The following is a 25,820-nucleotide window of genomic DNA, read 5'->3' on the forward strand; positions in this document are numbered from 1 at the left end:
AAGTCAAGGGTTAAGATCCCCTTACCGGTCATCTTTTTTTAAAAAAAAAATAAATAAATAAATGTTAATCTTGTCCAAAAAAAACCAACAACACCTTCATAGAAACATGCGGAATAATGTTTGACCAAATATCTGGGCACCGTGACCCAGCCAAGATAACACAGAATTAACCATCATAGTGCCTTTGTGCTGTGTCCTTAGCCTGAAGTGCCCACCTCGTAGGCTCCTGCTAGGCCATATGGTAGGTTAGAAAAAGGTGTCCTTTCCTCAGGCAGGCACAGCTCCCACTCATCTCCTCAGCCCAGTGCCCATGTGCTGGGCACACTCCTGCATAGCAGCCCAGCCAACTTCCCTGCTTGGTTTTCCTCCCTGCTTGTTTCTCATGATGCCCAGAGGCTTCCCATTCTTTAGGTTTCATTCTCCTCAGTGGAGTCTTTCTGGTCTCCCCTGGCTGGACATACTATTTCTCTCTTTCTGTTTTTCTCTTGCTCTCTCCCTCCCACAACCCATATCACATGTTATATGTGCAACTTTTAAGGCATCTATCTCATTTCATTTATGTCTTAGTTTTGGGTTTTTTTGTTTGTTTGTTTTTTTGCAAATGTCTCCTCATTCCACCTGGATTAACCCCTTGAAGTTGGCAGTTGCAGCTTATCTGTCTTTAGATCGATCCTCACTCTGCCTGTGGGGCTCAGTAAGCATTCATATTTATATGACTGATTATCAAAAGAAGAGCTATGGAGAGTCTTAAATGATTCTGTATGATGGTGGGGGACCAGGAATCTTTATAGGCAGGGGCGATGGTGGAGCACATGTGCAAAGGTGGTGCTGGTGACCATGACTGTGACCGTAATGGAGGCTTATTGAGCTTACCGTGTGCCAGCCACTGTGCTAAGTACTTTCGTGGTTTATCTCGCTCAGTCCTCACGACACCCCTTTGAGATAGGTACTGTTATTAGCTCTACTTTGCTGCTGAGGAAGCCAGGGCACTGACAAGCTAGCCGTGAAACTGGTGTACAAGGCCTGGTCTGCCTGACTTTAGAGTCCATGCTTTCAGTTATGACAGCAAGCAGACTCCTTCAACTGTATAGCAGCTACCTACCAGTTACTGAGGACTTACTACATACCAGGCATTATATTTGATGCTTTACAGATGTTATCCCTTATCCTCACGGATTATAAATGTATAAAGTGCAGGGTATGCCCACTTGCAGATGAGGAAACAGTCTCATTGAGGTTAAGTGACTTGCCTAAGGTCACATAAACAGAGGGTGTTGGTTCCAAAGTTAAAACCAGACCTCTCATAACCCAAAGCCAAGGTCCTTTGCTCCGCATCACGTGCACAGTGTTTGGGGCCAACAAGGAAACACTTGTGGCTGGAGCGAAGGCTGCAGCTAAGGTTAGAAAGGCAGATCTGCATCAGGCTGCAAAAGGCCTCACTTTCCAGCATGGACAATCAGGATGGGCTTTTGTAAATGAAGGGTCCTAAGCAGTGACCATGATTTGAGGATGGGGTGGGAGGGATGGCTGCTGGAGGCCAGGGGAATCCAAGCCAACTGGAGCTCTGCCCAGATCTGTGCTTGGGGAATCACAGGTCTTTGCACAGCTGCAGGGAGATCAAAGCACTAAGACCTGCTGAGAAAGTGATGTTTGAGCAGATCAGTGACTTACGGAAATGAGCCCATCCCTTGCATCTCAGCTATGGCCTCTCCTGTGCCTGCTTGTTTCCTGAGGGCATCAGGAGCAACTTTGCTTAGCCTCCTAGGTCTCCCCCAATGTGACTTCTGAAGAGCTGCTGGAAAAAAATTCCCAGGATGGGGTGGTGGGAATTTGTCCAGGGTGAAGTACAGCTCAGTCTGCACCCTCAGGCCCTTCTCTTCTCCTGGGCTCAGAAGTGCTCAGAGGTGGGTAGGGGTGCGGTGAACCCAGGAGTGGTGCAGGAGCGGTTTTTGACTCTTGGTCACCCTAGGGTGAGCTGGTCCTCTCTGGGCAGAGTGTGTCTCTGTGGGTGTATAGTCACAATTTGCCTCACTAGTGCCCTTCCCTGTCTAGGTCATTGCTGTGGTCATGGACCTTTTCACTGACGGTGATATCTTTCAAGACATTGTAGATGCTGCCTCTAGGCGCCGAGTCCCAGTGTATATCATCCTGGATGAGGCAGGAGTGAAGTATTTCCTGGAAATGTGTCAGGGCCTGGAACTCTCTGACTTCCGTATTCGGGTAAGTCACACTGGGGCAAGGGCTGGGCAGGAGATGAGATGCAGATTCCGTCTGCCCCTTCCTCTAGCTCTTCTTTCTGCCTCCTCCCCAGTTCAGGGGCTCAGGTGAACTTCAAGATCTCAACCTTTTTCCTTATGTCTAAAAGCCTTGACTCATGAACTGATAATTACATGCCCAGCTTTTAAAATTTTATCCAAGGCTGCTGAAGTTGAAGGGGGCAGCTGTGGCCCAGTCTTGGGGCGCTCAGCCTCCAGAGCCTGACATCACTATTGGGTTCAAAGTTAGGGCTGTCTTCTGGGGAGCTTTGGGAACAGGCAGGAACTTCCCTGGTCTTGTCTATGCCCAAAGTGAGATTTGGTGACTTCTTCCTGCTCTCCAAATTGGGTTCCATATGTAAGGCTGTAGGAAGAAGAGAGCCTAGCAAAGATAAGAGCCCATAGGCAGGGCCCATGGACAAGAGGGCTCTTCCCCTGCCCACGCAAAGACTTGGCACAGAGCCTAGTAGGCCCTACAAACTGGGTGACGGTGCTCTTCTCTTCTCAACAGAATATTCGTGTTCGTTCTGTGACAGGCGTTGGCTTCTACATGCCCATGGGGAAGATCAAGGGAACCCTGTCATCAAGGTTCCTGATGGTGGATGGTGACAAAGTGGCCACTGGATCGTACAGGTGAGTTGATCATAGAAGAGCCAAGGAGATCTTTATTCATGGTAATTGTTCAGGAAAATGCTAGACTGGAGCCTCCATTGTCAGGAGTTTTAAAGACATATTGTCTGACCCAATGGTGGAGAACAGCTTCCTGCCCAGTCCTTTCCCTCAAACTTTCTGGTTGATGGATTATTCTAGAAAGAAGGTCAACTCTTGCTGGGCGTTAAGCACCACCTGCTTTTCATGGTCCACAGCAACCAGTTACAGTTTGAGGCTAGGTGTTAGATGGGATAAACAGGAAGTAGAGTGAACCAGATCTGGGAAAGAAAGGTGAAGGTGTGGTGTGGAGGAAATGTCTCCAGAATTTTGATTTCAAAGTAAATTACCAGGAGTATGACAGACTATATTTGTGCAGTCTCTCCCCTCCCAGTAAATTGAAATCTAGTTGAGGAGAAGAGATCTGAGCCCATGAAACAGTTAGTAAATGGCATAAGTCCTCTTACTTATGGTTAAAGTATGGATTTTCTTTTTCCTTTTTGTCTTTTTTACTGACCGGTAACGGGATCCCAACCCTCAGTGTCGCGCCCGTACCGGGCACCGGCAACGGGATCGCAACCCTCGGTGTTGCGCCCGCACCGCGCTCAGCCAGTGAGCGGGAACCGGTCTCCACATGGGATCCGAACCCTCGGCGGGAGCGCCACCGCACTCCCAAGCGGCACACTCTCCAGTGCGCTACCGGGCCGGCCCAAAGTATGGATTTTTGCAGACACTATGTGCACTAAAAATTCAGAGAGGAACCAGCAAGGAATGGAGTAATATCAACAACAGAGGCAGCTGCAGCTACTGTTTATTAAATGTGTGTCTGTGCTAGGTACTGAGCTAAATGTTTTATAGAAGTTATTTTACTTGAGCCTCACAACTCCATGAGTATGGGTCCTGTGGGCTTCATTTTACAAAGCACACGAGGGTAGAAACCAGGTTTGAATCCAGGCCTGACTTCTCATGCCCTTTCCCTGCATCTGCTGCCTTCTTTCTGCATTTGAGGCTATGACCTGGGAAAAGGGAAGATTTGGGGTGGTGGCTGGCTAGCTTAGTTGGTTAGAGTACAATGTTATAACACCAAGGTCAAGGGTTCAGATCCCCAAACCATCCAGCTGCCAAAAAGAAAAGCGTGGATTTGGGTCAGTGGAGGGAGGGCAGTCTGGCACAAAGCCAGAGAGGTGCCTTCCACTGGGCAGCGATGAGTCTAGCCACAGTGGTGAGTCAGGACGGTGCGATGTTGAGGTGGCCGCAGGCAGGGCGAGGGAGAGGCCTAGACACATGTCTTGCTTTTCTGTCCCCACGTTCTCAGGTTCACTTGGAGTTCCTCCTACTTGGACAGGAACCTCCTCCTCCTGCTGACAGGGCAGAACGTGGAGCCCTTCGATGTAGAGTTCCGAGAGCTGTATGCCATCTCCGAGGAGGTGGACTTGTACCGGCAGCTGGGCCTGGCAGGAGGTGCAGGCAGGCACCTCAACTACTCCTCCACCGTGGCTCGCAAGCTTATCAATCCCAAGTACGCCTTGGTGTCAGGCAGCCGCCACCCACCAGGGGAGATGATGCGCTGGGCTGCCCGGCAGCAGCGGGAGGCTGGCGGCAATGCAGAGGGGCAGGAGGAGGGCAGCGGAGGTGGCGAGTCGGCCCGGCGCTTGGAGAGCTTTCTGAATGACCTGGTTACGGTGGAGCAGGTGCTGCCCCCCATAGAGCCCATTCCCTCGGGAGAGCTGAGTCGGAAGGATGGCAGGATGGTTTCTCACGTGCACATAGACCTGAAGCCCAAATCCCGGGAGGCACTTACCCGAAATGGCAAGGGAGAAGCTGCCAATGGGGAGGCCACTCCAGCCAAGGAGGGCAAGCGCTTTAGCAGCAGGTTCCTGAGTCGACGGGCCAAGAGGCCCGCAGCGCCCAATGGCACAACCAGCCCCCTCTCCACCAAGACCTTTGCCGAAGCGGAGATTCTGCTGGGGAAGAGGGCCAATGAGGGTTCCAGTGCTGACATCTCAGGTGAGCCCCTCTGCCCAGTGCCGCCCCAGCCTTGCATCTGGCCCTTATCGAGGAGCATTGCCACATATCTGCAGAGGGGTAGCTTGTTGTCCTGGAGACAGCAGGAGCTCTGGGCTCAGAGGGTCCTCAGTTTCCATCTTGGCTCTGGCCTGTATCTAGCTTGTCGACTGGTGCAAATCGCTGCAGTTCTGAGTTTCCATTTCCTCTTCTCTGAAAGGGGAGAAGGCTGCATGCCCAGCTGTTCTGAGAATATGAAATGCTCAGGATAGTGCTGGGCATGGAGTAGTCCACGAGCTTTTATAACTACTGCAAGAGGGCATTCAGATCGGCCCTCCCAGTAGCTTAAGAGGATAATGTAAGCTTAGAAAGTTTCTCCTTTGGGCCGAGCCCGTGGCGCACTCGGGAGAGTGCGGCGCTGGGAGCACAGCAGCGCTCCCGCCGCGGGTTCGGATCCTATATGGGGATGACCGGTGTGCTCACAGCACTCACTGGATGAGCGCGGTGCGGCCGGTCTCAAAAAAAGGACAAAAGAAAAAAAAAAGAAAGTTTCTCCTTTGGAGATGAAGAAACAGAAGAAGCAAAGCATAGCTGGGTGGCAGGGCCAAGGCTCAAGCCCTGGCTCTGGGTTTAGGGCTCTTTCTAGCAAACCTTGTTCCTTGCCAGGTCACCCGTCATCAGGACCTAACCTGGCCAAATATACGCCACCCCACCCCCTTGCCCCACCAATGCTCTGACCCACTTTCCTTTTTCTTTTGTCATTAGTCTGACTTGGTTTTTCCACGTGCCTATCATGAGTGGCGTTGGCCATGCTGCTTACCCTCTGGGAGAAACTGTCCCTAGTGGTAGCATCTTTCTGGCTATCTCTCTGGGATCCCTAGAGGCCTTGGCCTTTGCCTCTTTTTGTGGAGCACTCTCAGTGTGGCCTTTGAGAAGGCTGGTGGTGACAGCCAGGGCTGCTGTGGTGCCTTTCTTATCTCGGCATCCGTGAATGGGAGGGGTCTTTGTGCTGGGATTTCTCCTTCTGCTTATGGGGCTTTGCCGCAAAGAGAACTGGGCTCCCTGGCTGGCCAGGTAGGTGATGGCAGAGCCTGAGGTCTTGTCCTGGGCAGCCTGGGGGCACTCAGGACTCATGCATCCCCACAGCCGCAGCTGGGGCCAGATCGTGAGTGGCTTGAGAACAGGGACCCCAACCATCCCTCCTCTGCTGATTGCCCAGCACCTATCACAGCCTAGCACACTCCGTGTGTTCAGGAAATGTCGGATACATTTGCTTCCTAAAGTTAGAACCAGCTTGGGCGTCTCTGTGGGCACAGCAGGAGCACCAGGGCTTTACCTCCATGTGCCAGGTCCTACGTACGGGCTCCCTCTCCTTTTGCTCTCACAACACCCCTTCAAGCACAGAGGTGGCAGGTGAATGCTTGGAGAGGTGAATCCAGTGACCCACCAGGGGAGGGTGGCTGGCCCCGTTCCCATTCCTCCTGGCTGCCCTAATGCCAGATGCTGTTGCCACCCCGCTCACTCTTTCTCGCTTGCGTCCCTTGTTTGGAGGAAGGGTTGCCATGGTGAATACCTGGCAGGGAAGGGAGGGGGAGGGAGGGGGCGAGCCTGACCGCAAAAGGGGCTGTTTCCCAAGTCCTGGCTGGAAGTGAAGTGGAAGCTTTCTCTTCCTTCAGCCCCTCACCCAGAGGTGCTGTTTCCATAGAAACGCAAGGCCCATTGTCTTGTCCCTTCCCACTGCCTTTAGCTGTCTCTCAGCATTGGATTCCCCTGCTCGGATGACTGAGGCAGTTGCTGCCAGTGTTGCCAATCTCTGAGTGTTTGTGCATGGTGCCCAGGCCCGTGCCCTCAGGAAGCTCCTCTCCAGAGTGCCTGACACCTGGACAGAGAGAGAGAGAAAAGAGGGAGGGTGAGACTGCACCAGCACACAGCCAGGAAGGTCCGAGGGCTGCCTGGAAGGATCACCCTGTTCCTTCTCCATCCTTTAGAAGAGACACAGAACAGCTTCGTCCAGCACGAACTGTGCCCACTGGGATGGGCATCCTATGCCTGAGGCCTTGACATTCAAGTTCCGTAGTGAGACCTTTTCTCTCCCTTCCTCTTTCTTCCCTCAAAGGCAGGGAAGAGAAGCAGTAGCTCCTCTCCTAGGAGGCCCTTTTCTTCTGCCTCCCAAATGTTGGCATGCAGACGTCCCCCTCCCCCCACCCCTGCCTCTGGCAGCAGCAGCTAAGCAGCTAGGACTGTGTGTGTGACAGGGTTGCACTCCTGCCACCGTGGGCCCCTAAGGTAGAAACGAGTAGTCCCAGTACACTTGGAGCTGCTGTCTGGGAGGAGATCACTTTAGCTTCTACCTTAGGGCCCTCCATCCAGGAAAGGAATCGCCTTCCCACACAGAACATTCAGAATAGCCCAGACATGTTGCTCTAGTACCCTGGATACATCCTTCCCCTTCCTGGGCCTCTTTCCTCCTTTAGAAGGGGAGGGAGTGAGCTAAGGTCTCTTTGAATTCAGGTTCTGACTGTCCTTTCTGTCTCTGTTGCCCTCTTGTCAAGGGAGAACCCGGGTGGATGACGGGATGGGTGGAAGAGAGAAAAATAGAAAAAACCCAAGAGCTGACAGCCTGTGAAATTGCTTGATAAGAAGTATATAGTTGTCAAACAGCATGTAAATTTTTGCAAAACCAGGTGTGGCCCTTGGGAGAACCTTACGAAATCGCTTCCTTTGGGGCGGGGGATTCAGCTGGTGGCTGGTGGGAGGGTTGCGGGGAAGCTGCCCAGTGGTTTGAAGGCTCACAGCCCCCTCTAGTGGCAGAAGCTGGGCGCCTTCTGCCTTTGGTCTTTCAGCTAAACCCTGCTCCTGCACTGGGTGTACTTAGCACCTTTCCTCAAGCTTGTCACCTGTGCCATCCGGGAGCTTGGAGGGAAGCTTAGGGCAGGGATCCCAAACCCCAGGGAGCAGCAGTCAGTGGAGGGTCTCATTAAAAATGCAATGAATAGAGTCTACTGCTGGGCTGGGCTCAGGAATCTGCATTTTAGACAAGGGCCCTGATTTTCCTATGTGGTTCTCCGATGCAGGGAGTCCTCAGACCAACAGACTACACAGTGACACAGAAGAGACTCAGACAAGACCCTGCCCTCAGGGGACTTCCAGGCTGGGGGGGAAGTTCCAGGTGCTGTGTCCAAAACCCCACCCAGTCTCCCCACTGAGATTGCTGGGAAATGGCCTACACTTTTTTTTTTTGTCTTTTTTCGTGTCCGGCAACGGATCGCAACCCTCAGTGTCGCGCCCGTACCGGACCGGGACCGGCAACGGGATCGCAACCCTCGGTGTTGCTCCCACGCCTCGCTCAGCCAGTGAGCGGGAACCGGTCTGTATGTGGGATCTGAACCCTCGGCGGGAGCGCCTGCCACGCTTCCCAAGCGGCGCACTGTAGCAGTGCGCCACCGGGCCGGCCCTGGCCTACACTTTTGAAGAAAGTTAAGACACGGTGTTACATGATTTCACAGAGAACTCATGTAGTCCTTACAACCATCCTGCATCATGGCAGCATCTCACAAACAAGATCCCTGAGATTCAGAGAGGTGAGCCCCTGTGTGCATGGTCACGCAGTGAAGAGAGCACAGTGTGGTCTCCTGCCTCCCAGGGCCTTCTGCAAAGCATTAGGGCTGTCTCCGGAAGGCTAGGGTTGGCAGCATTTCCCTACGTGTTGAAAGGTTGGAAGAGCCAGAGGCCTGAATATAGGATTGACCTTCCTCCTGCTATCCTACCAGCCAAGAGGAAGGTGGGAGTGACAGCTTACTTCCCAGGGTACCTCTGCATCATTACCTTCCTGAGACCCCTGGGGCCGTGCTTTTCTTCCCAGAGTCCTCTGAGGCACCTGCAGTGACATACCTTCCCAGAACTCTCCTGGGTTCCCCTGATTCATGTGTGGATGGGCCCCCCTGGCTGGCAGCGTGATCTGGATCTGTAGAGCTGTGGCCACTGTGCTCCTGGATTTGGGGACTTCTGCTTCTCTTGTGTCATCCCTGGGTGCTGGAGGTCTCAGATCTCTCTCCTGGAAACCTTGGTCCCTGTCAGGGATGGCATGTCAGGAGAGTGCTTTGTGGGTTCAGAGTTTCATAAGGATTTGTGGGTCCCCACTTCCAGAGTAAGTCTACCCAAGTGCTGTCTTATCAAGGCGGGGTTTCTAAACTCAGTGTTACCGTTGAGGAGCATGGATCAGCCGCAACTGGTATTTGGAAGCTGTAGTCTGATCTGATGCACCTGAGCACCTTTACCAGTGGGGGTTCCAACACAGCACAGGAGAGGGGAGCACAGTGAGGTTTTCCTCGTGGCCAATCGCACTCTGCTCTAGAGAAGAGGCAGGTATCCGTACTCTTATTGGCAGATGTCATAATCTCTCTGTCCTACTTTCTCTTGAGCCTGGCCGAGGCTGATGTCCCCATCTTGGGAAGACAGTAGGTGAGTGAGGGCATCTGCCTCACCCAGTCAATGTCTGTTGCTGCTGCTGTCAGTACTGTTTTCTAGGATTGTCTGAACCCTGAAGTAGCTTGCCATTGCCTGCTTGTTCACTTTACTTAAGAAATATACAGGTTGAATATCCCTTATCTGAAATGCTTGGGACCATAAGTATTTCAGATTTGGGATTTCTTTGGATTTTGGAATATTTGCAGAATACATACCAGTTGAGCATCCCTAATCCGAAAATCCAAAATCTGAAACGCTCCAATGAGAATTTTCTTTGAGTGTCATGTCATCACTTTAAAAGTTTTGGATTTTGCAGCATTTTCGATTAGGGATGCTCAACCTGTATACTTATGAAATGTCCTCTCCATGCCAGGCACTGTTCTAAGTTCCGGGTACAGCAGTGAACAGAGTGAACCAAGAGCTCCATGCCGTCTTGGGCATGTTATACTGAGGAGAGATGGCGCAGGGGAAGGAAATGACCTATTTATAAAGGGTGATCAGGGAAGGCCTCTCTGACAGGGAGCACTAGAGCAGAGACTTGGATGGAGAGAGCCATGTGGACATCTGGGGGAAGAGTCTTCCACATAAAGGGTATGAGAAGCCCTGAAACCTATAGGAAAGTGGAACCTGTTGTCCTTATCAGCATTCCCTGCCTCCCTCTCTCCTGCACCACTTTGCCTGCCAGTCGAACCAGACCAACTGGGGCTCCTGAGTGCCCCAGGATGCCCCCTCCCCAGCCCTCACACCGTGCTTCTCCTCTGCATCTGGTAACTCTTCCCTCCCCTTCACACCCCCATTTCAGTCTCACTTCACTGTGACCTGCCCTTGGAAGCTTGACTTTCTCTTATAAAATGTTGGGCTGTCCATGCTCATGCCACGCATACTTTCAAAAAAAATTTTTTTTGACTATGTATTCTTCACCACGAATCTGAGTGGGTCTGATCTGCCTGTACATGGTAGGCTCCCAGTACATCAGCACTGGAGAAGTGATGGGACACATCCTCAACCCAGCTTCCCTGTCAGAGGCATGGAAATGAATTCTGTGCATAAGGTATCTCTCCTGACTTTTGTGCAGCCTTATAAAATGAGTGGGTACCTGTCCTGGTACAGACAGGCTCTGCCCCTGACTCTCCCGGCCTTCTCTAGGAGGTAGCTGGGCAGAGTGTGGGCATTGGAAGCAGGCTCCTCTACCGCGCCTGCCTCCTCTGCCCCTCAGAGCTACACGCCTTCCCCCGCTTCCAGATCTGGAGGTTGATTTGCTTACCTGCCTCCAAAATGCTGTTGCCCCTGGGGAAGAACTCGGCATCTGCTTAGTAGGCCAAGCAAATAAAACAAGCCACTGAGGAGAGGAAGTGGGGATGGGTATGTCCATTGCAACAGTGAGAGAACTCTATGATGGCAGAATTCAGTCACTTGAGCAGAACCGTGTCAGACACAGACCTTGGCACCACCGCCAACAGTGACTGAGCTCCTGGATCCATCAAGAACTCAGGCAGAGTCATCCATCTCCCCTCCCACCTCCCTCTGGGCAGCCCTCTGTCCAAGTTGGGGCAACACTGATAAGGATGGCTTGACTAGGTTCATAGTACGTTCTGAAGAGTTAGTTCCATCAGGCCAGACAAGGCAGCAGTTGAGTACAGAGGGTGAGCTCAGCTGGGGGCAGGCCGCCACAGCCAGGCCTCCAGGTCAGGCTCTGCTCAGTGTCTCTCCTGCTAGTGGCCCAGGAGAGGAGGCAGATGCCACCTTAATTAAATTCACAGCTGAAGTGATACCAAAGGTGGTGCAAGTGCCAGGGAGACAACCCTTCCTGTGTAGAGAGGAACTGGCAGGAAATAATAGGAGCAATTTCCACCTGGGGAAAGGTAGCCAGCGCTCACTCCCAGGACATCAGCTCCCATGTTCAGCAGCCCGTCACCTCTCAGGTCTCCTCTCAGCTCCTCCTCTGTCCCTCCATAGGTCAGAGAGCAGGGACTCAGCCTAAGAAACTGTCAGCCTCGTTTTGAGATTGTAACGGAGTGGAACTGGATGGTGGAGGCCTAGAGAAGAGGAGAAATAAGCCTCCCTGGGCTGGAGGAGGGCAGCTTTCTGTCCCCCTTCTCTTCTCTCGATGCACTGTGTTCCTCCCTCTTCATCCTCTACCTTAAAACTGCCCCCCTAAGCCATGTGATCCACCCCACTGTGCCCAGCTCTTAGCCAGCACTTCTGACCCTTCCTGAGGCATAGGCTTTCCTCTTCCAGCCTAGGCAGCATGCATGGCAGAAACCAAGGCTGACTTTGGAAGACCAAGCTCTGGCGCTGGCTCTGGGAGCTGTTGGTCCCACTGCTCTGCTGCAGAATAGGGAAAGTGACACCTGGCTCACAGTGGGGCCCGTGAGGATCACCAGAGAGAACGCCCGTGGTGGTGCTTTGTAAGCTATGAAGCTGCATGTGATACTAGCTGCCAGTGAATCACCTCTTGGCAAGAGTTTTAAGTCATTGATTGTAGTTGTTGATTCTGGAGTCTGGATCCTTCCCCCACTCCTCTGGGTCAGGAGATGGCAGGCCCTTGACGTCCCAACCAGTAGGCTTCCTGCTGAGGCTGCCAGGACAGGAAGAATCTTTCTTTTTGCTTTCCTGGGTGCCCTATTGACCTGGTTTCTAGTTCAGCAGCTTGGAAGGGAGACAAAAACCGCAGACCCCCAATTTGAGGTGTGGACAGCACACAGGAAAGGGGCTGGAGGTGAATCTACTGAGCATTTCACTTACGTCCTTCCCTGCCTGTGTCCCTTGTCTCTGCAGGTAAAACAAGTCCCAGTCCTGCCAAGCCCAGCAATTGCGTGATTTCCTGAGTCACAGGACAAAGGAGGGCAGGACCTGTGGATGTCCACCTGTCCTATGCTATGGAGAGCACAGGTGGCACCAGTTTGCACACTGGACTCTGACTGGCCTCCTGCCCTGCAGCCTTCATCCTGGCCTCAGGGACCCTGAATCCCAAGTGGGAGGGTCTGAAGCATCTCAAGACTCACACGCCTCTATCAGACTGCCGGTGGCTGAGCAGGGGTCACTGCCGCCTTGTTTACATGAAGTGGAAGCTTGACCCGTATCCACTCTCATTTGTGCCTGACTCCTCCCTCTGCTGGGCTAGCCTTCCCCTGCAGGTTCCCAGATGGGGTGAGGGCCATGTCTTTATACCTTGATGGGACAGGGTCTCCAGGGCAGCCCCAGCTTTCCGGCTTCTCCTTCCCTGGGCTTTCTGGTGCTTCTGGTCCTCCCCAAGTGGCTGGTGGTATGAAAGGGATGAGGACGAGGCTCCGAGCCAGGTATCCTGAGATCTAGGCTTGCTCTAGCCTTTGAACTCAAATTGGAAGAGGTGGCTGGGACAGCTGGGGGACCAGCTGCTGTGGCCTTCCTGGCCCAGCCCCTGCGGCTCCTGCACTAGACTCTGAATGGAGTGTGGGGAAGATGCTTCAGCCTCCCCCAGCTGCTGGCAGAATTGGACACTGCCATTCTGAATCCTCACACTGAGGATTCCTTTCCCTCTGCAGTCCTGGCAGTCTTGGCCCGAGTGGTGCAGGACTCCTTGGCTGCTGCCTGCTGCATGCCTCCATGGGGGCTCTTACAGTGCCTTTACCTGGGACCACTCCTCCCCTCAACGTGCCTCACTTTGCAGCCCAAGGCACCAAGAGGGCTTGGCCGAGTGGGGTGGGGGTGTGTGGGAGACAGGACCCCACGGGCAGGAGCGTTTGCCCTTCCCCCCCACCCTCAAGATGGTCCTTGGTCCCCTTCACCAGTCAGGACTCCCCCAGGTACATTTCAGCCAAAGACTAGCCTCAGCCTCCTGCAAAAAGTCAGGCTCTAGTTTGGAGCCTCAGCTTCCCTGAAGCAGGTTGGCCTAATTACCATGATGCCAGGCCAGAGGAACCAGTAAACAATCCCACACGGCTCCTCCCCACCTGGGTGAATGACAGGGGCTGCAGAGAGAGTCTGTGGATGGACGCGGGAGAAACTGCCAAACTGTGGATTCTGAGCCGGCCCTGCCCAGGCAGGGAGATGGAGAGGACCAGAGCCATGGAGGAGCGAAGAGCTGACACGCCCTGTGAAACGGCACCTGGTGGCCTTCCTCAGCCTCTAACCCCTGAACCAAACTCCTGTCCTCTTTCTTTCTTCTGAAAAACCCTGGGACACCACCTGCACCTGGGGCAGGGGCACAGACGTATGCAAAGCAGCTGATGTGGGACACAAGAAAGGTGCGCACCGGCTGGGCTACGGTGGACCGGGTGTTCCTTCTCAGAAGGCAGGAAGTGGGGGCAACACCTGGCAGCCGTGCAGGAGAATCTGGTCTTAATGGCAGCAGGGAGGGGACGAGAAAGGAAGGGTGAGGAAGGGACCCTGGCCCACCTCCCTGAGCTTTTGTGAGGATTAAACACTCCTGGGAAGTGCTTCCCTGTGCACTGAAGCCTGGCACTGTGGCACTTGCTTGTTCTGCGGGGAAGGAGAGGGAGAGGTGGGTGACGGGATGGGGTGGGGTTCACACCTCAGCTCAAAGCGGTCACCCTGAAGGTGTGGGACACAAGATGCGAAAATTACAACAGGGAAAAGACCACCCTCGGTGTGAAGAGTGGACACCTCTGGGGAAGGAACCAGTTTCTAAGTGATTCTGCTGAGGGCTGCCTGTGCCTCCCCTATGGGAGAAGCTGGCCTGCCTTATCACTTTCCCCTCTCCTGACCCCAGCAGGCCCAGATGGTCTGCAAGGCAGGGCACCTCACCCTTCCAGCTTCAGGCTCCTCATCCTTACAGAGGTTTGGACCAGATGGTCTCTGGCCCCCTCCAGCTCTGAAATGCTCAGGAAAGAGACTATAGTCCAAAGATCACTGAGGATCTTGAAGTCATAAAATGCAGCTGTTAGTGTTTGCTGTCTGCCTAAGCTCCAGCCCACTCTGTTCCGCCTCTTGGCTTCTCAGCTTTGAGTATGTCTGCCCTCTGTTCCAGCACTTGCACATACTTTGTGAAATATGCTCTCACTCATCAAATCTCAAGGGTACATCTGGCCTTCCCAGATGGATGGCAAGTTCAAGGGTGGATTGTGCCCTTGGCCCCTGCACAGCAGCTCCTATGAGTTTGGTAATGTTGGAAGGGCTCTAGAAAGAACAGGATGAAAAGGCACTCTCAGTGATAGGCTCTAGCTTCACTACCCACCCAGCGCTCCCACATTGCTACCACCATGCTGCTCTCTCACTGAGTCCGGCTTCTCTAGGTTGACTGGTGCAGCTCTTTGGGAAGGCTAACCTCCCAATGAGCTGAGCCCCCTGGAGTTGCTACCACCCTGGCTTTGGCCCCATAAGGGCAGGAAGGCTGTCCCTTGAGATTTGGCAACACTTGTCTGTCTCCTTTGTCAGCTATCTGTCCTCAGGGTATAGTTAGTCCTATCCCCCATCCCACAAGCGTGCATCTGAGACAGCCTCTGCTAGCATTTCTATACTGCCTGTATATAAAGACTAGACAAAAAAGGAGGCCTAAAAATATGGAGGGACGTGGCCAGAGAGAGGAGTGGGGTTTTTTGTTTTTTGTTTTTTTTTCTTTGCTACTGCGTTACTTTTCTCTCTTTTGTTTATTGAGCACCCACCATATGCCAGTCACTGTGCTGGATGCTTTAGTCACATGCAGATTTCAAACCAGGAAAACCTCAGCAAAGAGTACAAAGTTAATAGTTTCCCTGTGTGTTTGGGGAATGAGCTTCATAAACTTGTGTGGTGAGCAGCGCAGGCCATATTATCCCCATTTTTCAGATGAGGAGGTACACGGTTTTCCCCAAGTCCCACACCAAATAAAATGCAGATCTGAGCCTGTTCCTGGAGCTCAGGGTTGCAGCACTAGGGACACATTGGAGCCACAGAATGCTGTTGGGGGAGAAGCTGTACTATGAATTGTGGGAGGTTTAGCAGCCTCCCTGGCTTCTACCTACTAAATGCCAGTAGCATGCCTCAAGATGAGACAACCAAAAATGTCTTCAGACATTACCAAATGTCCCTGGGGGATAAAATCACCCCAGATGAGAGTTCGGGCTTTCTACCCTGCAGCCCTGATGGCCACACAGGCTGCTTCTCTGAAGTGCTTCTGCCTGTAAAGGGGTATCATGACAGAGCACTTCGGCCTAGGGAGCCTGGCTGACTTACCTGAGGTTTCGCTCTCTGGGACAAGCATAATAGCATCTTCCATGTTTGTTCTAATTACATTGCTTAGCTCTTCACTGCCTGGTACTCCCCAGAACAGGTGTGTTTATGTGCACACATCTGCCTTACTCCACTGAGCTCCCTGTCAGGTTTCTTCCCAATCTGTTCCCCTTCCTTCAGTCTCAGCCACGTCCTGCAAGGAAAGTGTCATTGGACGTTAGCTGCATGTGCCCAGCAGTGGCCCCACCTCCAAAAGCAGCCAGTCTGATGACAGAAAGTCTTCCAAAGTCAAGTCAGGCCAAGCAGGAATTGCTACCTGACTGTCATGACCACATTCTGAATGAACATCAACAAAGCCCTGCAGCAGCTAATTAGCTCTGCCATGTGCTGTGGCTATAGTTTATCATCTGGTGGTGCGCCATGCTCGTGCCTTCCTGCCCAAAGGACCCAGTGGCTGTCACTGATTGTCTGTACTGCTGTTCCAGTGGCAGGAGGTTTTCTGCAGAACAGGCACTCCATGAGCTAAGCCGGAGCAAGGTTGGGAGAGAAGAGCAAGAGATAGGCGCAGATGGGAGAGTGTTCTTAGGCTAAGTAATTGCAAGATCAGCCCAAAGGCTGCCCAAATTTAGGCAGGCCTGAACTTTTCACTCCTCCCCTTGGAGCTTCTGCCCTCCCAGCTACGAACTGAGGAAGGCCCAGCTTCCAGATGCCGTGCACTGCTGCCTGGCACAGTAGATACCCCTGTCCTTGGGGTTCCTGAGCCTGGAGACCAACTCTGTGAGCACAGGGGCCTTGTCCATTCTACTCACTGTCATACCCACATCATCTGCTTGATACCTATTTGGTTTTTTTGTTTGTTTGTTTGTTTTTTGTCCTTTTTGAGACCGGCCGCACCGCGCTCAGCCAGTGAGTGCTGTGAGTGCACCGGTCATCCCTATGTAGGATCCGAACCCGCGGCGGGAGCGGTACTGCGCTCCCAGCGCCGCACTCTCCCGAGTGCGCCACGGGCTCGGCCCGCTTGATACCTATTTGATTGAAGACTTGAAAGCCACTCAACACAGAGGATAAGCCAGGCTAATACACTTGGAAGGTGTCAGGGTTTCCAGAATTGACTTCTAACGCTGCACATGGAAGCCAAATGGGATTCTGCTGTCTGCTATTTAATTTCTTAATGACTAGGTTTACAAAGTCCCTCCTGATCTAATCCTTTCCTCTAGGAAGTTTTCCCCTTTCATTGTGAGTCCTAAGCAGATTTCAACTCTCAGGCCCTCTAGACTGGGTAGAACCCAGTCTTTAGGCCTCTAACTACTTGGGGATGACCCTGTCTGTGTGCTTTCTTTCAAAAGGATAGCGTAGAGGCAGGTGAGGAGAAGGGCCTCAAGGTGAGGAAATTTGTCCAAAGTCACCCAACAAGTCATGGGAAGGGCTAGAATCTGATTATCTGGACACATCCTAGAGCACTTTCACTGTACTGAATGGCCTCTCCGAGTGACAGCCAGTTGGACACAAGTTTTCATCCAGAAAAATGGTTAGAAGTTAGGGCATTGACTGCAGCCACGAAAAAGCATCTTCAGGAACAGATGTCCACACAGAAAGAGACTGGCTAGGATCTGCCACGGAAGCCAGCAAGTGCGTGGGAGCCTGGAGGAGGAAAGGAGCAAAAGGCAGGAACAGGCAGTATGCCTGCAGTGCCCACGGCCCTGTGTGCACCACACGTGCAAAGCACTGTGCCTTGGGATTCTTATTCCTGTTTGCAGCTTTGACTCCCTGGCTTGTCTCTTCTGTGTGTCTTGTGAGTGGGTGATTGGACAGGGAAAGGCAGTTCACTGCAGCTTTTGGAAGGATGCATTCATTTGTTCATTCAGTGAATTTTCACTGGGCACCAGGCCTGGGGATACGCAGTGAGTGAGGAAGGCCCTGGTGGAGCTCATGGTTTTAAGGCCACGTGGCTTCATGCCCTTGTCGTGGCCTCGGCAGAGCGGAGTGGTGGAAAGAGCACACTCTTCAGAATGGGCAGGCACAGGCTGGAATCCCAACTCTGGAAAAGCTAATGACCCTAGCAAACCACTTTATGTTCCCAAACTTGAGTTTCCTTGTGTGTCAAGTGGGGATGATCTTGGGACATCTCCTGAGGTTGGGGAGTAATCACGTAAAGCACCCAGCACAGGGGCTCATGCACAGAGGAGCTCAACGAATGGTGGGTCGGAGCTGCTGGGGGCATGCTACATCCAGTGGCTTAGCATTTTCCTCTTGGGACGGTCTTTCCTGGATCCTCTCCCTTGCTCCCTCCCTGTATATTTGCTACTTTCATGTTGAGTAGTTGGCACACAGGGCTAAGTACTGTTCACCTGGAGGAAGTTTCAAGGCCCAGGTTTTGACAGAAAGGTGGAGAAAACTTGCCAGCACTGCCACTTGTGGGCAGTTGTTTGGCAGGGACCCGCGTTCCTCTTGTGCATGTCCATCCCTGCCTCAGAAAAAGGGCCACAGTCTTATCTGGTTGTGCAAAAGGCCCACACCTTTTCTTGATTGATAGTTTTGGGTGAAAAAAACATTTTAGTTTGTTTGGATAATCATTTTATATAAAATACAAATAAAACCTAAACCAAAGAAGCAGAGCAATTCCAGAGCAGCCTGCCAACACTGCACCAAGCCCCTGGGCTTCCCAGGCAGTCCTGGAAGATTCCTGTAGATTCCTCTCCCTCCTCAGCTGTTTTCTAGCCTTTGTGCTTGTGACTGCATCCTGGCTGTCTCTCCAGCTGGAGTGGGAGGAGCCGAAGGGCAGGGCTGGGGCTGGGGCCCACCACGTAGCAGAAGTGGCCCTGAAGAGCAGCCCTCAAAGGAGAACTTCCGTAGAGGAGGTCCTGTGGCTGAAGCACGCGGTGAAAGGCTGACACCTTGTGGCCGGCTGGCAGCATGTGTCCTTCCTCTGGGTCAGATGGCCAGGGCTTTCTGTAAAGGGCCAGAAAGTAAATATTCTAGGCTTTGCAGACATTAGGTGTCTGTCACAACTACTGTCGCAACACTAAAGCAACCACAGACAGTACGTAATTAAGTAGGTATAACTGTGTTCCATGAAACTTGATGGACACTGAAATTTGAATCTCATTTGCAAATAATACAAAGTATTATTTTTCTTTTAATTTGTTTCAATCATTTAAAAATGTCAAAACCATTCTTAGCTCCTGGGCCATGCCAAAACAAGGAGTGGGCTGGATTTGGCCCATGAGCCCTAGCTTGCTGAACTCTGGCCTGGGACACTCTCAACTGTCACACCTGACATTTTTGCTTTGTCATTGTTCTGTTAAGAGGAATCCCCCAGTCTCCCTCCCCCAACCACATTGCTGCCAGTAAGGCTTCTTCTGAGCAGAAATTCACCTGTTCTGTAGGTTTACATAAGTGCCCATCAGGTGTCCAGCCCTGTGCTGAGAGGCATATAAGAGTTTTAATCAGCATTTATTTTTTGCTTTTATTCATTCATTCATTTATTCAAACAAACTTACTGAGAACTTACCATGTCCCAGGCACTGTGATAAGACAGAGCTGGTCTTTGCCCTCAAGATGTTCATAACCTGGTCGGGAAGATGGACGCAGGGAGGCAAGTGTTATGATGGGCAAGCACAATTTTTGTGGGGCATTTCACTCAACTTGGAGGTGGTCAGGGAAGGCTTCCTGGAGGAAGAAGTCATCTCTAAGCTGACACCTGTGAGTGAGTGGGGTATGGAGAGTGAGGCAAGGTGCTCCAGGGAAAGGTCCAGAGCATACACAGAACTCTTTTAGGAGAATTATAAGCATCAAGGACATAGTAAAGACTCAGATATGCTCTCTGCCCTCAAGACTTCCCTGTCTGGTGGGTAAGACAGTCTACATCATGCTGCTTTAAATTGCAGAGGGAAACTTAAAGAAGTTTTCCCTCCCAGCCTTTGAGGGATTGGCTATCAATGAGCCTCAAGAAGGTAAGCCACAACAAGTGAATGCTCCTAAGGCTGAAAATAATCCCCATGGCCAGTCTGGCGGTGGGTCTGACTCCACACAGGGGCCTGAAGGAATCTGCAGAGGAAGACAGGTGTGGGCTTGGCTTCTCGACTGTAGAAGCCCCTTAGAGGAGGAGGGGGAGGGGGTTTGAACTGAGCTTTGAAGATAGTGCAGACTTGGGTACAGGGAGAGGAGGAAGGGGCATTTTAGCAGCAGAAACTGCATGGACAAACTCGCGGAGGAAAGGATGAGCATGGCCCAGCCGAGGGGTCCCTGGAGGGGACCATCCGTGAAGGTGCCCATCCATCTACAACTGTTCATGCTCTTTTTCTGACCATCTCTTTCTCCAACCTCCTTCAAAGGAGTCTGTCTGCTCTTCTCTCCTTGGGTTGGGTTCACCGCATGAGTCTCACAACCACCCTGACAGGTGTTATTTTTCCTGGCTCCACCAATTAAAAGTTGTGTGATCTTGGACAGTTTCTGAACCTCTTTCTGCATTCTTTTCCTCATCTGTATCTACCTCAAAAGGTTGTTATGAGGATCAAATAAGTTAATACATGTAAAATGCTCAGAACAGAGCCTGGCACATGGGTGTGCACCCTGTGTGGTTAGTCCCACAGGGCCCCATGTTCACAAGGTCCCATATTTGTCACAATGCTCTGCTGTTGCCATCCTGAAATTCTTAACTTTTGAACAAGGAGCCTCACGCTTTCATTTTGCATGGGGCCCTACAAATTATGTAGCCAGTCCTGCCTGGCATGGTATGTGCTTAAAAAGCTTAGGTTTTATGATTATCTTAGATTCAAGAATAATGAATATGATTCAGTATATTCATTTTAGAAATGAGGAAACTGAATCTCAGAGGGTTTATGTGAGTTACACGGTCACACAGCAAATGGACTGCAGAATGAAGCCTGGAGATGGAGGGATGAAAAATGTAATCTTAGAGGTGAAAGTAGGACAATGACCCAGCCTCTCCCCCCGCCCCCCATTCCCCAGAACCTAACCCAAGGAGAGAAGAGCAGACAGACTCCTTTGAAGGAGCTTGGAGAAAGAGATGGTCAGAAAAAGAGCATGAACAGTTGTAGAGGTAGGAGGAAAGCTGGCTATTTTGGGAAGCAAAGATTCTCAGAGTAAAACGTAGTGGTGAAGCCATGGAAACAAGAACTGAGAAAGTCTCTTGGATCTCGGCCACAAAAAGGTTATAGATGAACTTTGAGAAATGAGTTTCAGTAGAGAGTTAGAGATAGGAGCCAGGTTTAAAGAATGAAGGAGCACCAGTGGGGTGGAGATGCTTACAGATCATCATTTAAGAAGCTGAGATAAGGAAATACAGAAACAAGGGAAGGAATCAAGGAAGCACTTGAAGAGGGTGGGCGGAGAGCCAGTTCCCAATTGGGATGCAGAGGACAGACCACTACAGGCAATAATTTAGTGACAAAGAGGGACACCTCTTTCCCTGAGTCTATAGAAGAAAGAAGATGGTATTGAAATAATAAAGTCTATGGGGGCAGTTGTTCGTTTGGGGCTGCCTGTCTTCTGAGCTACATTGTGCTATCCTCGAGGTAGACATCTCAGGGGCACTAATAGCATGGAGAACAGCATACTCACTGGAGTCAGACTGCCTGGGTTCCACTGTGGGCTTAGTACCTGTGGTGACCTGTGGCAAGTTAGTTAGCCCTTTGGTGCCTCCATTTTCCTATCTAGAAAATGGGAATAACCATGGTGGTTGTAAAGATTAACTGCCATGATGCAGGTAAAGCCCTCAGCACAGTGTCTGACACACAGTAAGTGTCCACGAAAGGGTAGTTGTTAACAACTACATCTCCTGGTTCTCTTGTGAATAGCATTGGCTGGCACACAGGAGGGCTCCAGTGTTTGCTGCTTAACTAAGTAGCTTTTCAGCAAGTGTAGTCATAAACAATGTGAGGTGATTTAGAAGTGGTGCAGCATCTATCTCAAGGGCTTTGTTGCACAGTAAAGGCTGCTAGACATGTAATAAATGCTTATGAGTGTGGCCTCTGTAGTCAACACCCTCTAGAGAGTTCTCCTCCCCCATTGCTCCTGGTCTTTGGCTACAGCTACACCCATGCACAAGTGAGCAGTATCAGTTGTCAGCTGTGCCCTTGTCTTTCAGATTAGGTTCCTTTACAGGGATCTTCACATTATTACATGCTTCAAGAATTAGAGAATGCTTTGGAGACACTTTCAAATGCCTCAGATAGCAATGTCAGGCCAGTGCAAAGGGTAGAGGGCGTTCTCCTGTGCCACAGAAATCAAAGCTGGAACAGATCCAGCTGGCTATACTGCCCCAAGCTTGTGGGTCATTGCGGACTCATTTGCAAAAATTCCCTTTGCCTTGGATGTTGTCCAGGCCAAGGGCAGAGATCACAGCACCGCCTCTCAGGGGGAAAAAAAAGAAGGCCTGCTGCTTGGGATTGCTTGGAGCACATTTGGTAGCCATCCAAGGCAGCTATCACATATTAAATCTGCCTTCCCCTCCAGCAAAAAGCCAACTGTATAGAACACCACATATAGAGCTCTAAGAATAGTATAGTGCTCCAAGAACACAGTGCACTTGGCCTGCATGCAAGTGTGCAGGGCTTAACGAGTCTTTTACTCTCAAAGTTGGGAGGGGGAGATGTTTGGAACAAACAAACATTTCCCCCAAGCAGTATGCACAGAGGAAATGAGAAAGCGAGCAGAGGAGAGCACCTTAGCATATCATTCTCTGACCTGGGCTGCCTTTTCAGGGCATGGATTGAATCTGCAGCCACCAAAGTACGTCTATAAAACTTAGGGCAGTGAAGGTGAGCTAGCAGACACCTCTGCCCCATTCACTGACTCCACATTCACACCAGGCCAAGCAAACCCTGAAGTCCTTTCATTGCTGTGCCAGGAATTTGAAACCCTCATCACCCACAATAAATATTTGATTTATTGGCTTCCTTCCTATAAGTATAGAAAGTGAGACTAGCCCAGACAAGACCTTGAACCACATCCCATTCTTCGCTGGAAGAAGAAATCCATGTGTGAATCTCTTCACAAAAGAAGCTGGGAAGATATTCTCCTTAACGGTGGTTGGCTGTAGTAGTGAGATTATGGGAAGATTTTACTTTCTACTTTATAACTTTCTATATTGTCTGGAGTACAGAATGTTATATTGAGTTGAGTAAATGTTATATTTACTCAATGTTACTTTTATGATCAGAAAAACACCAATCTTATTTGGAAATTATTTTTTTATTATCAAGTGCGCTAACACGACAGGATTTCAGGATCCCTGCTTTCTCCCGGGGAGGGAAAGCACAATGAGGTGAGGTACACAAATGGCTGAAGATCTTCAAAGATAAAGATTATAAGAAGAACAGGCTTTGGATGCTCCTGGATCTTCCCATCTTGCTCCCCGCCACCAGAGAGCAAAAGTTGCAGGCCACCACACATCACCAGTCCCTTGCCTAGCTAACTACATTTGTCCTTTAGTTCTCATTGGAGATGTCACCTCTTCTGGAAAGCTATCCTGTTCTTCAAATATTGCGTCCTGTGTTCCTCCTATGTGCTTCTAGGGCATTTTATCACAGCTCTGCACTGTGATTAACTCTACCTATTGACCACTCTCACTAGACTGAGGTCCCTGAAGGCAGAGAAGGTGTTTTAATCATCTGCATATCCTTTGTACCTTAGGAAAGTGACTGACATGTTCACTAAATATTTACTGAATAATTATTTATTTGGGGGCCTTTTATGATCAGAGCAATGAAAAAGAAATCATCTGTTTCAAGGAACTTACAACTGGGATGATGTACCTAACAATTAACTATAAAAGCAAGTTTATAAAAACTAGTTTAAGGGCTAAAATAGGGGTACAAGCAACCAACTTTGAAGGTAAGGAAGGTTTTGGACCCTGAAGGTTTCTCGTTCGTTGTGTTTTCTAGTTCAGAATCCCCATATTGGAATGTTAGTGTCAGGTAGGTGAATAGAGTTGTAAGGATTCAGGTTCTAGAAATCTTTATTAGAATTTTATTCATGATCTTTCTTCCGACTTTCTTCTTGCAGTTTCCCTAGGAATACAGGCCATTTACTCTTAATTGATGTTTGTGAAATACCTTGTTTTCCTATGCTGAAAGGCTCTAAGTATTGAGCATTGTTATTGTGTTACAATGGTTGTTTTATTACTAAAGCAGTGCCAAGGAGGTTACACAACAGCTTGGATCAGGAAGCGAAACAAGGGCGGTGATCCCTCTGAAGCTACAGGGGATGGGGATTTGGAATGGTAAAATGTTAATTACCCGAGACGGAATGCGGGCTAGAATCCAGCACTGTGCTCCTGGAGATCATTTCGGTCCCAGAGGCTCGGGGCTAGCACTCTAGCAGTGCGTCCTAAGCATTCTGCCCTGCCTGGCTAAAATGTCGGAATCATCTCAATGAAAGCTGCCACAGAGAAAGAACCCAGTGGCCACGAGCCAGGAGCATACGTCTTGCTCAGCATCAGCTACTCGGGAAGCTTTCCAGGAGCTAAGGGACCGTTCCCTTTGCATGCAATAAATTATTTATTTCTGAGGCGATTTATTCATTATCTCTCTTTAGACTACTTCTCCTCGTTTCTGGCTCTTGACTCTCTCCGAAGAATGAGCTGGAGATGGATGGTTGGGGGTGGGGGGTGGGCACACAGGATGGTAGAAATGTCCATTTATTAAAGCTGAGAATATTTCCTGACCAAAAGCCCATCTCTACATCTACACAGATTGTTGAATTTAGGGTGGAGAGGAATGGGTGCTGGGGGCGGGGGGGGGAGGGGAAGATGCGGTGAAAGCGATGACAACCTCTCCATAGTTAGCTTCCAACTATGTCACTTCCAGAAACTGATTGAGGAACTTGGGTTCCGAATGAAACGTTTTTAAGATGTTGGGTTGACTGACAGATAAGGATTCTGGGCCAAGGGAGAGTCACTGAAGCTCTGGAATCAGGCCTAGGACCGAATGACGGGCCCACCAACTACTTTCCCTCTGGATGACCTTGGGCGAGCTTCCTAACCTCTCTCTCGAGCCTTAGTTTCTTATCTGCAAAAATAAGATACGGTATAACTCACAGGTTTAACTAGACAAGCTCCGTAAAGAACTCAGCGCAGCACTCGGCAGAAAGTAAGCGCGCAATAAATGGGAGTCATCATTATCGTTAACTACTTGACAAAGAACCAGACTCGACCCCAACTCCCCAATGAACAATTAACCGTGTAGCAGAGCGAACCCGGATCTGACTGACGCACTCATCTGCCCAGTAAGGTACCGGGAGAGAGCTCAGTGGAGTCACACCAATGGCATCAGCCCTTGTTGCTGGACCGGCTTTCTTGCTGTTCCACCAATAGTTGGAAGATGTGACTCGGGAGTGACATCCTCACAGTCCAATGACGCACACCCAGCCCACACTCAGCACTTCGGAGGGGATAAATCAAGGAGCCGGCACGCATAGATTCCGTTATTAGGCAGTACTGGATGGACAGAGAGGTTTAGGAGAAACGGCGCCGGGGCGAGGCCCTAATGAGCTAAAAAAGAAAAAAAGACGATGGTTGCGCCAAGCCAGCTTGGCCGCCATCATGCTCTAGTTTCCCCTTGGCCTCTCTGGGTCCGCGACCGAGGAAGCGGCCTCTGGGATGCTCAAGGGGTGTGTCTCCGCATGATTGGCGCAGGCAGCTCAGCCAATCCTGGCTCGTCAAACGGGAAGCACTTAACCAATGAGGGGCAACGACAGCGGCGAGGAATCGGAGGGGCGGAACAGCAGCTTGACGGGCGCAGAATTCAGCCAGTGAGAACCGGAAGCATCCACCCTGCAGCCAATGGAGTGGGGCTCTGGGCGGGTCCCTGAGTGTTTGTGTTGTGGTTTGGGGGAGGGAGGCGGAGGGGAAAGTTTGTTTATTTTGTTTTTAGTTTCTGGGGTCCTGGTGCTTCTGGGAGGCGAAGCGGGAGGGAGTGACCCCCGTGCTCCTCTATCCCTGTACGACGTCGCCTCCATAGCCTGCGGAGAAGCGGGGACCGCGCTCATCGCCTCGCCTCACAGCGGAACGCCGCGCACTCGGAGCCGGCACTGCTCGGCGGTGAGTGAAGACCGACGGCCGCGCCGCCCTTAGTCTCCTTCGCGCACGGCCGGGTCGGATCGGGGAGGCCGGGGGTGGGCGAGGACGCCCGCGGGGGCGCGCGGCGCGGCCCGGGCTGGCCAGCTGTGGCGCGGCGTGTGCGTGTCCTCGTGAGGGAGCGCTCGCGCGGCGGGGAGCGGGCCGGGGAGGGGGCGGCGGCGCTGAGCGCGCACTCCGTGGGGGGAGCAGCGGCG

At 51.3% G+C, this 25,820-nt stretch overlaps 1 protein-coding gene across 1 annotated transcript; it reads left to right on the forward strand.

Annotated features, from left to right (window-relative positions):
• The first annotated feature begins 2,054 nt into the window (after positions 1 to 2,054).
• On the forward strand, positions 2,055 to 12,202 carry LOC103582189 (protein FAM83F-like). The gene is made up of 4 exons (XM_008563847.1): positions 2,055 to 2,220; positions 2,767 to 2,888; positions 4,219 to 4,910; positions 12,153 to 12,202. The coding sequence occupies exons 1-4, from the start codon at positions 2,068 to 2,070 to the stop codon at positions 12,200 to 12,202; spliced, it is 1,017 nt and encodes a 338-aa protein (XP_008562069.1). The 5' UTR covers positions 2,055 to 2,067.
• Positions 12,203 to 25,820: the final 13,618 nt, after the last annotated feature.

The sequence above is a fragment of the Galeopterus variegatus genome, unplaced genomic scaffold (genome assembly GCF_000696425.1).
Source record: "Galeopterus variegatus unplaced genomic scaffold, G_variegatus-3.0.2 Scaffold15219, whole genome shotgun sequence".
Taxonomy (NCBI): domain Eukaryota; kingdom Metazoa; phylum Chordata; class Mammalia; order Dermoptera; family Cynocephalidae; genus Galeopterus; species Galeopterus variegatus.

Coding starts and splice junctions, on each gene's coding strand:
- LOC103582189 (XM_008563847.1), top strand. CDS start 2,068: ATGGACCTTTTCACTGACGGTGATATCTTTCAAGACATTGTAGATGCT. Junction 2,221..2,766: donor TCTCTGACTTCCGTATTCGG/GTAAGTCACACT, acceptor TCTTCTCAACAG/AATATTCGTGTTCGTTCTGT. Junction 2,889..4,218: donor GTGGCCACTGGATCGTACAG/GTGAGTTGATCA, acceptor CCACGTTCTCAG/GTTCACTTGGAGTTCCTCCT.